Genomic DNA, 14954 nt, shown 5'->3' on the forward strand with positions numbered 1-14954 from the left:
GGACAGCAAACCGATCAAGCCGTTTCAGGCCAGTCTAAGAAACAATAATTAACAAGTAAAATAAACCTGGACAGCAAACCGATCAAGCCTTTCGATGTCACTGTCAACCTGGGCAGCAAAGAAAGACTTATCTTCGGAATAGAATAAAGTAAATTCTGTGACTTAGTTCCATTTCGCTTTCCTAGGCTAATTTCACACTTTGGCTTTCGAAATATTGTTTTATCTGTTCCATTTTATCTCACACTACGCATCTTTCTATCCCTTCACCATACACAGCTTTGCTGCTCTCAGTTGCTAACTACAATGTACTTCCCTGCAGAACCAAGACAGGTTAGTCCTTCCAAAACAACTACCCGAACTTTCTCTGGACCCATACTAACAATATCTATACGGCACAACCGTTTTTGCTTTACATTATCTGTACCTCCACTCCCTCCAACAAGTTCTTTGAGGCTAGAATTTGTTTTATTCGTGTTTGTATACCTGTCTCTTAAGCGCCTTGCATAACCAAAACGCCTGGTTAAAAATGATTATCGAAGTCCTGAGTGGCAGTGCATGGTTGTCTCGCCAGCACTCGGGAACCAGTCAAGGGGCTCCCAGCAAGCTCGAGGTTAGCCTGTTCTACATGGCTAGATCGAGGAAAACCAGCACAACTTAGCAAGCCGCTATCTCAAAACGAACAATTATCAAACTATTCCTTCCACCCACTCTCAAACCGGAGTCACCGCAGCCCGGAGGCTGGAAGTACCAGCTGGGAGCAGGCACCAGGTAAACACTTGGGCCTCAGTGCTACAGCGGTCCGGGCAGCGCCCGTGGACGCGTCTCAGGGGCCGAAGAGGAAGACGTCTCACTACCCGGCGGCCGAGCCCTCACCCCGTCCCTTCCCCGGTTCAGGCCTCAGCAGGAACCTCTGATGGCCAAGACTCCTCACCTCGGCCTCCCTGGCCACTGCAGAGGACACCCAGCTTTAAGAGAACCGCCATCTCGAGTCCGGGGGCTCAAGGTCACTCGAGAACCTGGAAGCAGTTCTGCAGCAAGTCCCGCCCCGCAAAAAAAGAAGGGCAAAGCAACCTGGAGGGTGAACCGGAAGACAGGAGGCGGTGCGCTGCTACCGCGCGTGCGCACACCAGCGGAGTAACTCACGCTGACAATGGCCGAGCTAGGAGAAGCAGATGAAGCGGAGTTACAGCGCCTGGTGGCGGCGGAGCAGCAGAAGGCGCAGTTCACTGCACAGGTGCGAGAATGAGGAACAAGGAAATGAGGGTGAGGCTCAAGCCCGGGGCACCCGCGGAACTCTGGGCCCTGCGGCACAGCGGGCCCACTCGATGCTGGATCCCGGCTGCTTCTCCCGCCCGGGTGACCTACGGTGCTCGGTGGTGTCCGGGAGGCTAGCGCTGCTTGGGAGGAAAGAAGTGTAAAGCACGGGGAAGGTTTGGGCGACAGAGGAGGTCAGATTACCCGGCCACTGGTCCGGAATGACGTTCGGAATCTCTGTTCTGACCTTGGGGTTCAAGGGTCGGTTTGGAAGACACCCCTCCCCACCCTGAGTTCTGGGTTCGTTGTTGCCCGCTGCCTCTCAGCATTGGATCTTGTGATGTATTTGGAAGTGATGACCATTATTAGATAAAGGTGAGCGCTGCAACAGTCAGTGTAGATTTAGTTGGGACAGAGTTTGGAGTTTTAAGGCGTTTTTCAAGCCAGGGTGTTAACCGTTGCTGACCTTGGAAATACTGATAGCTATCCTTTCAAGAACTGACTGCTTACTTAGTACTTAGCTTCCCAAGTAATATTACCACGTGTCCATAGATCCCAAACTATGCTCGGTTTGGAGAAATTAGTATCCTGACTTCTTCCCATTAATAATGCTAGTTGCTTTGAGAACTGTAGGCAGGAGGTGGAGGCATACGCCTTTAATACCAGCACTCGGAAAGCTGAGTTCCAGGACAGCCAGAGCTACAGAGAGAAACCCTGGCTTGAAAAAAAAGAATTGTGAAAGTATGCGTTCTAATGAGAATTCACTGTGTATAAGGAGAGGAATTACGACAAGATGGACCCGGAAGTGATCCTGTGATACGCTATTAAAAGTGGTTTTTATCAAGTCACAGAGTAAGAAGAAATAAGGTATCTGCAGACCCCAAAGATTAAGGTTTTTTTCTCTCCTCTTAGGTGCATCACTTCATGGAACTATGTTGGGATAAGTGTGTTGAGAAGCCAGGAAATCGGCTAGATTCCCGCACTGAAAACTGCCTCTCTAGCTGCGTGGACCGCTTCATTGACACTACTCTTGCTATCACCGGTCGGTTTGCCCAGATTGTACAGAAAGGAGGACAGTAGGCCATACCTCAGAACGATGGAAGACCCAAAAGACTTTTTACTGAGCAGATTGAATGGTCAGTGGAGAAAGAGTGGTCAATGTATCAGGTTAGCATCAGGCAGTTACTAAGTCTGTTGGTGCTAAAAAGTAACAGATCAAATGTCCCAAAGTGAAATTTTATTTATTGGAATTCAGTAATTCCAGGTTGTATAACACCAGTTAATAAATGTTAAGTCTCCAATTCTTTTTCTTCTAAGTCCCGGTTTAGGACGCAGCATAGATCTGATTGACAGAACACTAAAAAGTGTTCGTGGCTGGTAGTGCAAATGGGTTTTGAAAAGCCACCCTAAGCCATCATAAGGGGATTAGAGAAACCATCAAAGCCTAAGGCATGGAAGGGAGTTTAGGGTAAGAAAGGTTTAGAACAGAAAACAATTTTATTGCTTATGAGACCGAGAAAAGATGAACATGGTTGGGGAGGTGTAAAAAAATCATCAGGCAAAATGTGCATTCCTTGGGGAAGAGAAAAGCCCGTTAGTACGGGAGGACGGTCAAGGTCAAGACCCAAACAAAACCAGCTTCCTTTAAGTGCCTTATTCTGCAGGACCATCTTCCTGAGACCGTGCTTAGAATCAGTACTCTTGTCACACAAAACTACTTCCAACAAAGATTTCACTTGCTTCAAGAAGGTTATGAGGTAGTAACTAGACTCTCTTCCCATTAACCTCCATTAAACCCAAGGAAAAAAAGCGTCTCATGGAACATAAACATTTGAGTACCGAAGTCTCAATATCCCAAAAGGTAGCACCTGCTCTCAATCAAGGGCTAGGGCACATCTGGCCAACTGTGTATTTTAAAAACAAGCAGTTTATTAGAAGTATGTTTCATAAAGAGCACAAATTTAGTTAAAATATAAAATGCTACTTCATGGGATGTCAGCATAGTAGTGTTCTATTGCTGGTGTCTCATGCTAACCATGAAGTATTTCTGTATTACATGCAAAAGTAAGGCCTGGAGGTTAACTTAACCTGCTCTAGAACTCATCAATCAGTGGCAGAACCATGACCCAGTCTTAGGTCTGAGCTTTTGTGCTTTCTACTCAGTACCAAAAGTGACAACCTCAAAAACCCTGACAATGTCACTTATCTTTCCTCTTAATGAAAAGTCAACTACCAGCCACTTTTCAGTGATATTTTGGTTTCTTTTACTATCAGGATCACAGTATAGCAGGGGGAAATAGTATGTTCTTGATAATCATAACACAAAGTCAGACTGGGAAGAACTGGGTCTGTCCCTGAGAGTGTGTTTCATTTTGGAATTGATTCATCTGGTTTCAGGGAAACTAAAATTCATTAATAGAATTAGAAATGAACAAGGAAGCTGGGCGGTGGTGGCACACACCTCTAATCCCAGCACTTGGGAGGCAGAGATAGGCTAATCTCTGAGTTGGAGGCCAACCTGGTCTATAAGAGCTAGTTCAGGACAGGCTTCAAAGCTACAGAGAAACCCTGTCTCGAAAAACAAGAAAACAATAGGGCTGGGGGTATGGCTCAGTGGTAGAGCACTTGCCTAGTATATATGCAAGGCCTTCAGTTCAATCCCCAACTTGGCAAAAAAAAAAAAAAAACATTTAGATGGCTGTTGCCCTGAATCTCTTTGAAAGCATCACTGGCAATGTGACTACTTCCTAATTCTTACCATTTGATAGACAGGACAACTGAACAAATAATTTCAAACGCAAGCCCATTTCAGGTAATATAAAGCAATGGAACTAGAAAACCAATTACTATCCAGTTACTGTTATGTTTGGGTTATACTCAATGTCGCTGTAGACCCTGACCAGCAGGGCAATTAGGCAGAAAACCCTACATTACTTAGCCGTCATCTGTGGATCCTACCATGAAGGGAAAAGGTTTGTTCTTATACCTATTTCCTCACTAAGTAAATTAGATACCTGTAGGGCCCAACTATAGAAGAATCAAAGCACCAAAGCTGAAGTCAGGATACCTCCTGTATAAATAGCAAGTTTTCCTTGTCAAACTATTCTATCTAGCACTACTTCAATCCTTTCTTCATCCCAGACCCTTGATTCCCCCCAAATTTAACATTCCAATTGGTGTACCCAGATCATTACTGGTATCAGCTTTCTGGGTTCTTTAATTTGCTGTATAGATATTCTACCCTAAGTGATTAATTGCAAAAAATAATCTCTTCAAGAAACCTTAACAAAATACCAGATTCCCTATTAACAACAAAAGGGGATGGAGATTAACAATCTGAAATAGGAAAAAAGGTATCTGTGGTAGGACAACTCTGACCTCTGACTCCTGTGCTGAAGGAGTCACTAGCAAACCCCACTGTTAAGAGTTGCAGACAACCAGAGTCCATGGGAGCAGGATGGCTGCTTTCCCACTTAGTCATCTTCTGAGCTTTCAGCAGACCTTGCATCTGTAGCCACTTTCCAATTCCTGCGCTTGCTCGTCCTCTCCTGTACTTCAGGGCTAACCACAGGAACATGAACACTTTTCTCTTTCTTTTTCCTTTTGGTTTTCTTAGTGTCTCTTTCCTCGATTTCCTCAGAACTGCTAGCTGCTGAATCATCTGACTGGGAAGTAGCCCTTTCTCCCCCTAAAGGTAAAGATTTTTTAGGAGACTTTTTCCTGGATTTTTTCTTGCTCTTGTGTGGTTGCTTCCTTTTCCTGGTACTAGAAGCTCCAGTTTCTTCTGAGAATTCACTTGAGGAATCTGCTGCTGTGTCCATAGCTTCCTTTTTGTTTTTCTTCTGTTTTTTGTGGGACCGTTTTTTCTGCTTCTTTTTATGGGATTTCTTTGACTTCTTATGTTTGTGGGATTCGTGGACAGATGCTTTTACCTGGGGAGATGTTTTTTTCCCATTGGTAATGTCCTGCTGGTCACTACTAAAGAAAAGTAAAGATAAAACTTTTATGAGACGAAGAAAATATACATATTTAATATTCTGCACTAAAGTAACATCTGAACTTTAAATCAGACCTTTGAGCTGGGTATGGGGGGTGGTGCACAGCTATAATCACAGCACTCAAAAGCAGAAGCAAGAACATCTCCCCAGTTTGTAAGTATGAGAACTCTTGAGAGTGTTACTATGAGATTTCTATTTTATTATTCTCACAAATGCTTTATTTCCACATCTTTAAAATTCTAATTTAAGCTAACCATACTTGTATATACCTCTAATTCCAATATTTAGAAGGTAGGGGCAGTAGGGCCAGTTCAAGGTTATTCTTGGCTACATGTCAAGTTCAAGGCCATCTTGAGCTATAGAAAATCCTGTCAACAAACCAAACTCCTGACATACTGAGTAACATGAAATACTAAACACCAGTGTTCCCATATCCATAGTTTCATTTTCTCTGATTCTGCTCACCTATGGTCAATTCCAGAAACAATGTGTAAGTTTTTAATTGCATCTCATTCTGAATGAAATGAAAAATGAAATTCCTCACTGTTCTGCTGTCCCACTAAGGACCTGAATCACCCCTGGTCTAGTTACCAGCCCTGTGGTCATTTACTAGCCACCTGGGCTATCAGAGCCACTGTGACCCCAAAACACAAGCATGATCCTGACAATTAGGATACGTCCTTAAAGTGAAAAGATTTTAATAGGTATTGGGTATATAAGAAAAAATAGAATATGGAAGACAGGTAGGTAGACAGACAATAAAAACTAAGTAGTTTCTAAAGCCCTTATACTTACAGAATATCAAACTTCAATCAGGAAAGGTACATAAGGATTGCCTCCCAACTAAACTCTGCTTGATTTCTTTGTTTTGGGGACAAGATTTCACTATGTCCCAGGCTGGCCTCAAACTCCTGGACTCAAGCAGCTCTCCTGCCTCAGGCTCCTAAGCCGCTGGGCCTACAGCCATATATTTCAGGTTCTAGTTATATTTTCAAAGGCAAATAAATCTTTTGTTAGGAACTCTTATTTATGGCACAATTTTTTTTTTTGGGTTTTTTTTTGTTTGTTTGTTTTTGTTTTTGTTTTTGTTTTTCGAGACAGGGTTTCTCTGTGGTTTTTGGAGCCTGTCCTGGAACTAGCTCTTGTAGACCAGGCTGGTCTCGAACTCACAGAGATCCGCCTGCCTCTGCCTCCCAAGGCGTGCGCCACCACCGCCCGGCTTTATGGCACAATTTTGCATTCATCTTAGGTGTTTGGTTTTGTTTTTCTAGAAAGCATATTTACCAACCTGTCTGTTTCAAACTCTTCAGGATACAGCTCTTTATAACCACTGTGACCCCATCTGTAAAGTGACACAATACATACATTTTTATGAGGCAATGCATATTAGTTTTGGAAATTAAAATTAGATTTTGGACTGCATGAATACACATACACACAGAGAACAAAGGAAAAGGGGGCAAAGCAAAACCACATAATACCTTGGAAACAGCTCTATCTTTCTATATTTTTATACTATCAACTCAGACACAGGATGTACTGTTCACTTAAAAGGTTACATTTGTTCTTTAGGAGACACTAAGAACTCTTTAGAATGAATCCTTTTCCAAAACTACTTTGTAACATGTTATCTACACTGGGACATTTTAAAGATACTTACTGAAATGTGATTCACATGCCAAGAAAGTTGCTCTTTTAAAGTGCAGAGCCTGTAGCCCAAGACAAGCATTAATCTGTCTCTATGGATTATCCATTCTGGACACACCACAGAACGGAATCATAGAGCATGTGACCATTGTATCTGACTTCTTTTACCATTTGTAAAGCTTTCAAGGTTATGCATATGTCATTAGTTCTTATTCCCTTTTACCACCAAGAACTATTCCACCATATGGAAAACCTATATTCTGTTTATGTATTCATCAGAAACAGCCATCTGGATTTCACTTCTTAGCCATTGTAATACTGCTGCTATACTCACCTACAAGCTTTCAGGGGGACAATGTGTTGAAGAACTATTTATATTTATGTGTATGACTGTCTTGCCTGCCTGTATATGTGTATTGCATGCATGCCTGCATTCACATTGCTCAGAAGAGGGTGTCAGATCCCCTGAAACTGGAGTTATGGACAGTTATAAATTGTCTTGTAAGTGTTGGGAACCAAACATGGGTCCCCCCTGCAAGAGCATAAAGTGATTTAACCAATGAGCCATCTCTCAAACCCTAGGATAATTTTCAGACAGACATATTCTGGCCAAATATCATTAGGGGTCATAAGAATGTAGTCACAAACCTGTCTGGCATGTTGGATTCATACTCATATAACTTCTTGTTCCAGGATTTAGCCTTAAGAAAATCATCTTCCAGGGCCCCAGAAATTTCATTTTTTGGCCTCCAGTAGTCTCTCTGACTTTCTTCATCAAAACCATCACTTCTCATCCGACTGTAAATGAAAAAACATAAACATTTATATTTAAAAGTAATCTGTGATACCACTTCATATTATAAACAAAATTTACGGAACATACTTTGCACCACCTAACACTGATACCATTCATACTAAGCCTCTAATCACCAAAGCCCACATACTCCACAGACACACTGACTGGGAATTCCTTTTCTTCTAGTGATTTCTCAAGGTAGCTTTAGAAATCAGGATTATGACCTATCTCACATACCTACTTCCTATACTTAAGGGCATATGAAGCCCTAAAGATATTCCTAATTATTTATACATCCTACACCTCCCATAGAACACAGTCAAGCCTACATAATCCTTTATACTCACACTCAATTTTTTTTTTCCAAGACAAGAGTTTCTCTATGTAACAGCCTGGAACTCGCTTTGTAGACCAGACTGGCCTCAAACCCAGAGATCCACCTGCCTCTGCCTCTCTAGTGCTAGGATTAAAGGTGTGCCACCACACCCGGCCACACTCAATAAACAAAAACAGTGAGTAAATGTGGCCTTTAAAAAGAAGTCTAGGACTGAAGAGCTGGCTCAGTGGTTAAGGGTACTTTTGCTCTTATAGAGGATGCTAGTTCAAATCCCAGCACCCATGCCAGGAGCTCACAGCTGCCCATAACTCAACTTCAGGAGATCTCATGTTCTCTTCTGGCCCCTGCAGTCACCAACAGACAGAGAACCATAATGAATAAAATACTTTTTACAAAGGTCTAATAGAAAGACTAAAGGAGGGGCAGTATGAATGACTGAATTGAGTGTGAAAGACTCCAGGGATGGATAGGGCTAAGCAGCTAAGTGTTTGCCTGATGACCTGAGTTCTTAGAACCCACAGTAGTAAAAACAGATTCCTGAAAGTTGTGCTCTGACTTCCATGTGTGCACTCTGGCACACCCATATACACTCACACATACACAAAGTTGTCAACACAATAAATAAAACAAATTGGTTTTGTTTTTGTTTCTTGAGACAAGGTCTCTCTTTGTAGTCTTGGCTGGACTGGATGTAGGCCAGGCTGCCCTCACTCACAGAGATCTGCCTCTACCTCCTGAGTGCTAAAATTAAAGGCATGAGGTACCATGCCCAACAAATAATACAATTTTTATAAGATAAAAGAAGAAAAAAAGGGGGCTGGAGAGATGGCTCAGAGGTTAGGAGCATTGCCTGTTCTTCCAAAGGTCCTGAGTTCAATCCCCAGCAACCACATGGTGGCTCACAACCATCTGTAATGGGGTCTGGTGCCCTCTTCTGGCCTCCAGGCACACACACAGACAGAATATTGTATACAAAATAAAAAAATATTAAAAAAAAAAAAAAGAAGAAGAAAAAAAGACACTCCAGTAGAAAATCTTAAAAGCTATTAGACAAGGTTGGAATCCATAAAACCTAAACATTTACAGTAGTCCAAGGACAATTTTTTAATTCACCGTTGAAAATTAGTGTAGAAAGTGAGGTGGTGGTGGTGGCATATGCCTTCAATTCTAGCACTAGGGAAGCAGATCTGAGTTTGAGGCCAGCCTGGTCTATGACAGCTGGGGCTATACAGAGAAACCCTGTATTGAAAAGTCGAGAATTGGTCAGTGGTGCTCATGCCTTTAATCCTAGCACCTGAAAGGCAGAGACAGACGGATCTCTGAGTTCAAGGCTAGACTGGTCTACAGAGAGAGTTCCAGGACAGTCAGGGCTATACACAGAGAAACCCTGTCTTGGGGAAAAAGAAAAAGAAAAATCACAGAAAAAATAGTACAATATATGCATGTTATCACAGCCATTATTATGGTTGGATCTAAGCTTAAGAAATAAGGAAGGTTTGATTTGCTGAACTGAATTCATCTATCCTTATCATACTAGAATGTTTTAAAGCTAAAATTAGTAATTCTGGAAAAAATGAGTTATTTTTGGTTATCAGAGGCACACTTTACCTTGAGCTGCTGGGTACCATGTTCCTTCTGGTCCCCTGGTAAGCATCCTCCATTTGCTTCTCTAGTTCTCTGATTTTCCACATGTCAGATTCCTCCTGAATCTAGACATTTTCAAAAAGGAAACAAAAATAAGTCACTAAAAATAGCACTTTGCATTACAGAAAAAGAACTGGCTGAAGGTACAATCTGCCCTAACTATGGGGTACAGACTGGGCTATGATCTAAAAACTAAATTCCGGTTTCTCTAAGGAGTTTTAAAAGTGACTAAACAGTCCAATGCAGTAAATCTAAAATTACGCAGCAACAGGTTTTGACGACCCCCCCCCCCAAGACAGGGTTTCTTTGTGGCTGTCCTAGAACTCACTCTCTATAGACCAGGCTGGCCTTGAGTTCATAAATCCCCCTGCCTCTGCAGCGCTGAGATTAAAGGTGTGTGTCCCTACTGCCTAGCTAAAGACAGGGTTTCTTAATTTTGTTCTTTCTCAGTGCAGTACACACTCTACCACTGGCCTGCTACCCTTCCCAACCCCTGCCTCTTTGTTTTTGTTTTTCTATTGTTCTTAATGGTGAATTATTTTGTGTTGTTGTTTTGAGACAAAATCTTAGGCAGTCCTTCAACTTGTGGTTCTCCAGCCTAGCCTTGTCCTCCCTCAATGGCTGAGATTATAGGCCTGTGTGCAAGGCCCAGCAGGGCCAGGTCTGTAAATTCCCTAGGCAAGGTCTCTTTTTACATTTAAAAAAAAACAAAACAGGATGGATGGATGGATACATATACTAATTTTGTGTGTATATGAGAGTTGGAGAGCAAGAGAGAGAGAAAGGGCACACATACAGGGGTCAGAGATAACTTTCTGAAGTCGGTTCCTGACTTCCATTTATTGAGTCAGGGGCTCTCTTGTTTTCTGCTGCTACACTATTTACTCCAGACTAGCTGGCCCTAAGCTTCTGGCCCATTCCTCCATCCCCACCCCCATCCTGCTGTAGGAGCAATGGAATTATATACTTTCATTACTGCATCTGGCTTTCCACATAGGTTCCAGAGGTCATATGTGGGTGATCAGGCTTACATAGCAAATGCTTTAACCTGTGCCATCTTCCCACCCCATCTTGTTTTGCTTTTTAACATCTGTATTATTTAACTTTATGTAAATGAATGTTTTGTCTGTGTAGTATATGGATGCAATGCCCACAGAGGCCAGAAGACAGTATCAGGTTCTCTGGAACTAGGTTACAGATAGTTGTGAGCTGCCAGGTAGGACCTGAGAATCAAACCCCAGATCCTCTGCAAAAACAGTCCCTCTATGTCTGTTTTCTTCTTCTCACTATATAGAACAGGCAAGCCATGTACTTAAGCAAATTTCCTGTCTCTGTCTCCTAAATGCTGGGATTACAGGCCTGTACCATCATACCTGGGTCACATTAAAATTCTTGTCAGACCAGGCAGAGGTGGCACATGCCTTTAATACCAGCACTCGGAAAGCAGAGGCAGGCAGATCTCTGTGAATTCGAGGCCAGCATAGTCTACAGAGCCAATTCTAGGATGGCCAGGGCTATTACACAGAGAACCCCTGTTTGAAAAAAAAAAGAAAAAAAATTTTCTTGTCAGAAACAAAATAACATAATTACCAGAAAACTGACTGGAAAAAAACATAAGTGATTTTAAGATTTATTTATAACCATGAGGTGATGGTTCACGCCTTTAATCCCAGCACTTGCAAAGCAGAGACGGGTGGTGGATCTCAAGGAGTTGGAGGCCAGCCTGGTCTACCAAGCAAGTTCCAGGACAGCCAGGACTGTTACACAAAGAAATCCTGTCTCAAAAAACAAAACAAAATCATTTATTATGTATAGTGTTCTGCCTGCATGTATGCCTGCGGGCCAGAAGAGGGCGCCAGATCTCATTACAGATGGTTATGAGCCTCATGTGGTTGCTGGGAACTGGAAGGACAGACAGTGCTCTTAAAGACTAAGCCATCTCTCCAGCCTGCAAATTTTATTTCTAAGTTCTCCTGCATAAATGGGTTAAACCTATGCAAGAATTATCTTGTTTTTAGCTGTCACTCTTAAATATAAGGTTCCAATACAACTAGAAGTAGAATTAACACAACTATACAGGTAACATAGGTACTATTATATCTGCATCCACAGTGGAAAAACTCAGGTAACAACTAGGCACAGGTCTGTAATCATAGTTACTGGGTTAGTAACAAGTTCAAGGCCTGCCTGAACTATGGAGTGAGACCAAGATCAGCTAGAAACAAACTTGGTGATCCTGTCTCCTAGGTTCAATCCCCAGTGCCCAGCACCTTAAGTAATATGACAGTGACTGTGTTAGTAATGACCAAGCCAGGAGTGCAATTTGCTGAAGAAAACTGAACAAGGGTCTGTCCTTTTCATTTAAGGTGCACTCTTGGGTGACTGTCTAAATTCCCAAACTTTTAATCCAGCTCCAATCTTTCTTCTTGCTTCCAAGACTTAGTTTTCAACTTCAAGTTCTTTATCATAAATACATTCAAAACCAAACTAACTGCATTTCCCATGTTTGTCCTTTTCTCCTTTTTGTCCCTTAGTTACTGCCTACCCAGCCACAGAAGGTGGCACCCTGGATTCCACTCTTGCCACCACCGACCTATCGGCCTGCGTTCCTCTTCATCCCTGCTACGCCCCCATCCAGACCTCAGCACCACTCACCTAGGGCGTCAGTCACCCAATCATCGTCCCCAGTTCTTCCCTCTATCTCCCATTTCCTACCACACTGACAAAATCATCTGTCTAGATGCACATATTTGGCTTTGAACATATGGCAGTCATACCATTTCATCCCCTCAAGATGCAAAACAACACTTACACATATGAAACATGTAAGATACCACTCCGCGCTGATGGCTTCCTTATTGCCCCAAAGAGAAAGTTTATCTCTTAAGTTTTATAAAAACAACTCTAATTTGCCACTTGGGCCTTATCTTCTGTCAGTAACCCTGTATCTTATATTTCTAGATGCATATAATTTCTTGCCCCAAATGATTAATGCTTAAGAGGTGGGGATAGAATGAAAGACTTTGCACATATGAGGTATTACAACTATGATGCATCACCAGGCCAATATTCTGCCCTGCATTAGTGCATAGTCTCTCAATCAAAAATGATGCATCCAGGAAACTTTATTCATCAAGAACCAGTTCAAATATCAGCAACTCAAATACCACTCATTCTGTGAAATCCTTCTCATTTCCCAAGGCAGATTTCTTTATTCTTTCCTTGGTGCCCTAAAGCATTTTGTAACTATCTTCATGATACAGTACTTTTCAAACTGATTGTTTCTTATATATCTTTGCTATCTCCCAACATAATCCATAGTTTACAGTAGGCCTTCAAGAAATGTTGACTGTATTGCTTACCTTATTGTGAGCATCTGTATGCCGGATGACATTCCTCAGGAGGACTTTCCCCAGTGGAACCCGTGACATTCTTTAATCTGAAATGAATCAATAATATGCAATAAATTTGTTTTTATTAAATTATAAAGAGACAAAAGGAAAAAAAAATCACTGAACTTAAAAGATACAGAAGCTAAGGGAGGATTTTCCTTTCCCCGTTAAGATACACGATACAGTGATTCTAGTAAGGGTGACAGAGGATAACGTAGTCTTTAAAACTGCAGAAGGCTGCTCAAAACGGCTTCTATGAGCACCATCTTATTTAGTCCTCACAATTCTGTTTTCAGAGTCACGGAGTCTCCCAAGATCCACGGGGGATTGGGTCCAGGGTCCCTGAAGTAACAAAGTCCAAGTGTGGGCTGGGGATGTAGTTCAACGGTAGAGCATTTGCCTAGCACAAGAGGCACCCTGGATGCATCCCCCAGTGACATATACATGCACACATACAAAATATCCCTAGGGTGCTTGGCTCTCATTTAGAATAGTATAGTGTTTGCATATAAACTACACTCCCCTATGTTTTAACTTGTGACTTTGTAACTAGCCTCAGCTAGCCTTGATCCTCCTGATCCTCCACCTCCCAACAGAGACAAAAGGCGTGCACTTCCACTTAGGGTGGGTGGGGTATCCAAATTCCTTATAACACCTAAAACTGTGCAAATCTTCTGTGAATGTTACTATGCACAGTAGAAACAATGGCAAAGGGGACAAAGGTCTGTACATGATAAGTACAGATGCAGTCCGCGTCCCCATTTTCAGTTGGCTGTTGTTTGAATCTGTGGGGAACCCCGAGTTTGGACTATATTCCCACTCCTATTTTGAAAAGATTCTTAAAGCCATAACTCGCCCGCAGACCGAACAGACCCAGACAAAGGAGGTATGTCAGTGTCCAGGCTAGAAATCAAATCTCAAACTCCCCAAAATTAGCTTGCAGCTATGTAAACATCTAGATTTGTGGGTCACCACATTTGTCAACAGTAATAAAAACTGCTTTCAAAAAAAAATGAATGACCTAAATATCTCTATTTAGGAAATTTTGTTTCCTACATCGTTTGGAACTTTCCAAAACCCAGAAGACAACGATATTCACATGTGTAGCTACGAGGGGCTTGGTGCCACCGTCCCGATGCTCACTCACCCCTCGATCCTGAGGAAATCAGGCATCTTGCTAGTGTGAGACGAAGAACCACTCCATTACAAGATCTCCTCCGACCCAGGAAGCCAAGGAGTCAGGGCTGAAAGGCAGCTCTGCAGCTTCACCCGAGTCCTTCGTGAAAACGCAGCCTTCCCACCGGTTACAGTGCCCTCACCCGAGGCCCAGGCTACGGCTGCCTTCCCCCAGCCGAGCCCGCCAGGCGGCTCTCTCTGCGGGACCCAGGCCAGAGGGGGCGCGGGCGCAGGCGCGGAACGCGGCCTGCCGGCGGAGCCGAGCATTCCCCGCTCTCGCTGGGCTGGGACAGCGCCCGGCGGCTCGGTTTCACTCCCGGGACAGAACGGGGACACGGGGCATGGACGTGGCCTTCCGTTGGGACCCGGGAACCGTCTAGGGTGCCTGAGGGGGAGCTTGAGGTTTCCAAGGGGAGGTCGGAAAAAACAACCCCATGTCTGTCAGCGGGCTCCCTGCCCCGCCGCGGCCTCGGCGCTCCCGGCAGCCTTCCCTCGAAACGCCCTCCCCACACAAACACACACAAACACACCCATACCGTGCGCCGCAGCCTCGCGTGGCGGGGTGGGAGAAAAGGCAGCGGCTTCCTTCCGGGCCGGAAGTCGTGCTCCCGAGAAACGCTTCCTTCCCACGGAGGACTCCCACTGAGCGGGCTCACGGGCCGCCAGGGAGGCTGACAGGTGCAGGAAGGAAGCCGGCTCTCTTCTGAGAG

The 14954-nt window shown here is 43.5% G+C and overlaps 3 protein-coding genes across 5 annotated transcripts in view; 1 reads left to right on the forward strand and 2 right to left on the reverse strand.

Moving 5' to 3' along the window:
* Sdhd (succinate dehydrogenase complex subunit D) overlaps window positions 1-1063 on the reverse strand; it is a 10642-nt gene extending 9579 nt beyond the window's left edge. Inside the window, exon 1 of the mRNA XM_005347306.2 lies at window positions 932-1063. Within this exon, the coding sequence (XP_005347363.1) occupies window positions 932-983 (52 nt within the window). The 5' untranslated portion in view covers window positions 984-1063. The remainder of the gene's footprint in view (window positions 1-931) is intronic.
* Window positions 1064-1072: 9 nt separating this feature from the next.
* On the forward strand, window positions 1073-2555 carry Timm8b (translocase of inner mitochondrial membrane 8 homolog B). The gene is made up of 2 exons (XM_005347310.2): window positions 1073-1234; window positions 2167-2555. Exons 1-2 carry the CDS (start codon window positions 1151-1153, stop codon window positions 2332-2334), a joined length of 252 nt encoding a protein of 83 aa, XP_005347367.1. The 5' UTR covers window positions 1073-1150; the 3' UTR covers window positions 2335-2555.
* Window positions 2556-4541: 1986 nt separating this feature from the next.
* Window positions 4542-14855, reverse strand: Nkapd1 (NKAP domain containing 1). 3 transcript variants are annotated; one of them, XM_005347308.3, is made up of 6 exons: window positions 14781-14855; window positions 13039-13115; window positions 9641-9741; window positions 7548-7697; window positions 6541-6594; window positions 4542-5232 (listed from the first exon to the last, which is right to left on the reverse strand). In XM_005347308.3, the coding sequence occupies exons 2-6, from the start codon at window positions 13105-13107 to the stop codon at window positions 4728-4730; spliced, it is 879 nt and encodes a 292-aa protein (XP_005347365.1). In that variant the 5' UTR covers window positions 13108-13115; window positions 14781-14855; the 3' UTR covers window positions 4542-4727. The 3 variants fall into 3 exon arrangements, with proteins under 3 accessions (XP_005347365.1, XP_026634878.1, XP_005347366.1); XM_026779077.1 differs by lacking the exon at window positions 14781-14855 and adding an exon at window positions 14216-14771 and having other exon boundaries at window positions 4542-5229; XM_005347309.3 differs by lacking the exon at window positions 14781-14855 and adding an exon at window positions 14216-14771.
* Window positions 14856-14954: the final 99 nt, after the last annotated feature.

Source organism: Microtus ochrogaster, chromosome 5, assembly GCF_000317375.1.
Source record: "Microtus ochrogaster isolate Prairie Vole_2 chromosome 5, MicOch1.0, whole genome shotgun sequence".
NCBI classification, from domain to species: domain Eukaryota; kingdom Metazoa; phylum Chordata; class Mammalia; order Rodentia; family Cricetidae; genus Microtus; species Microtus ochrogaster.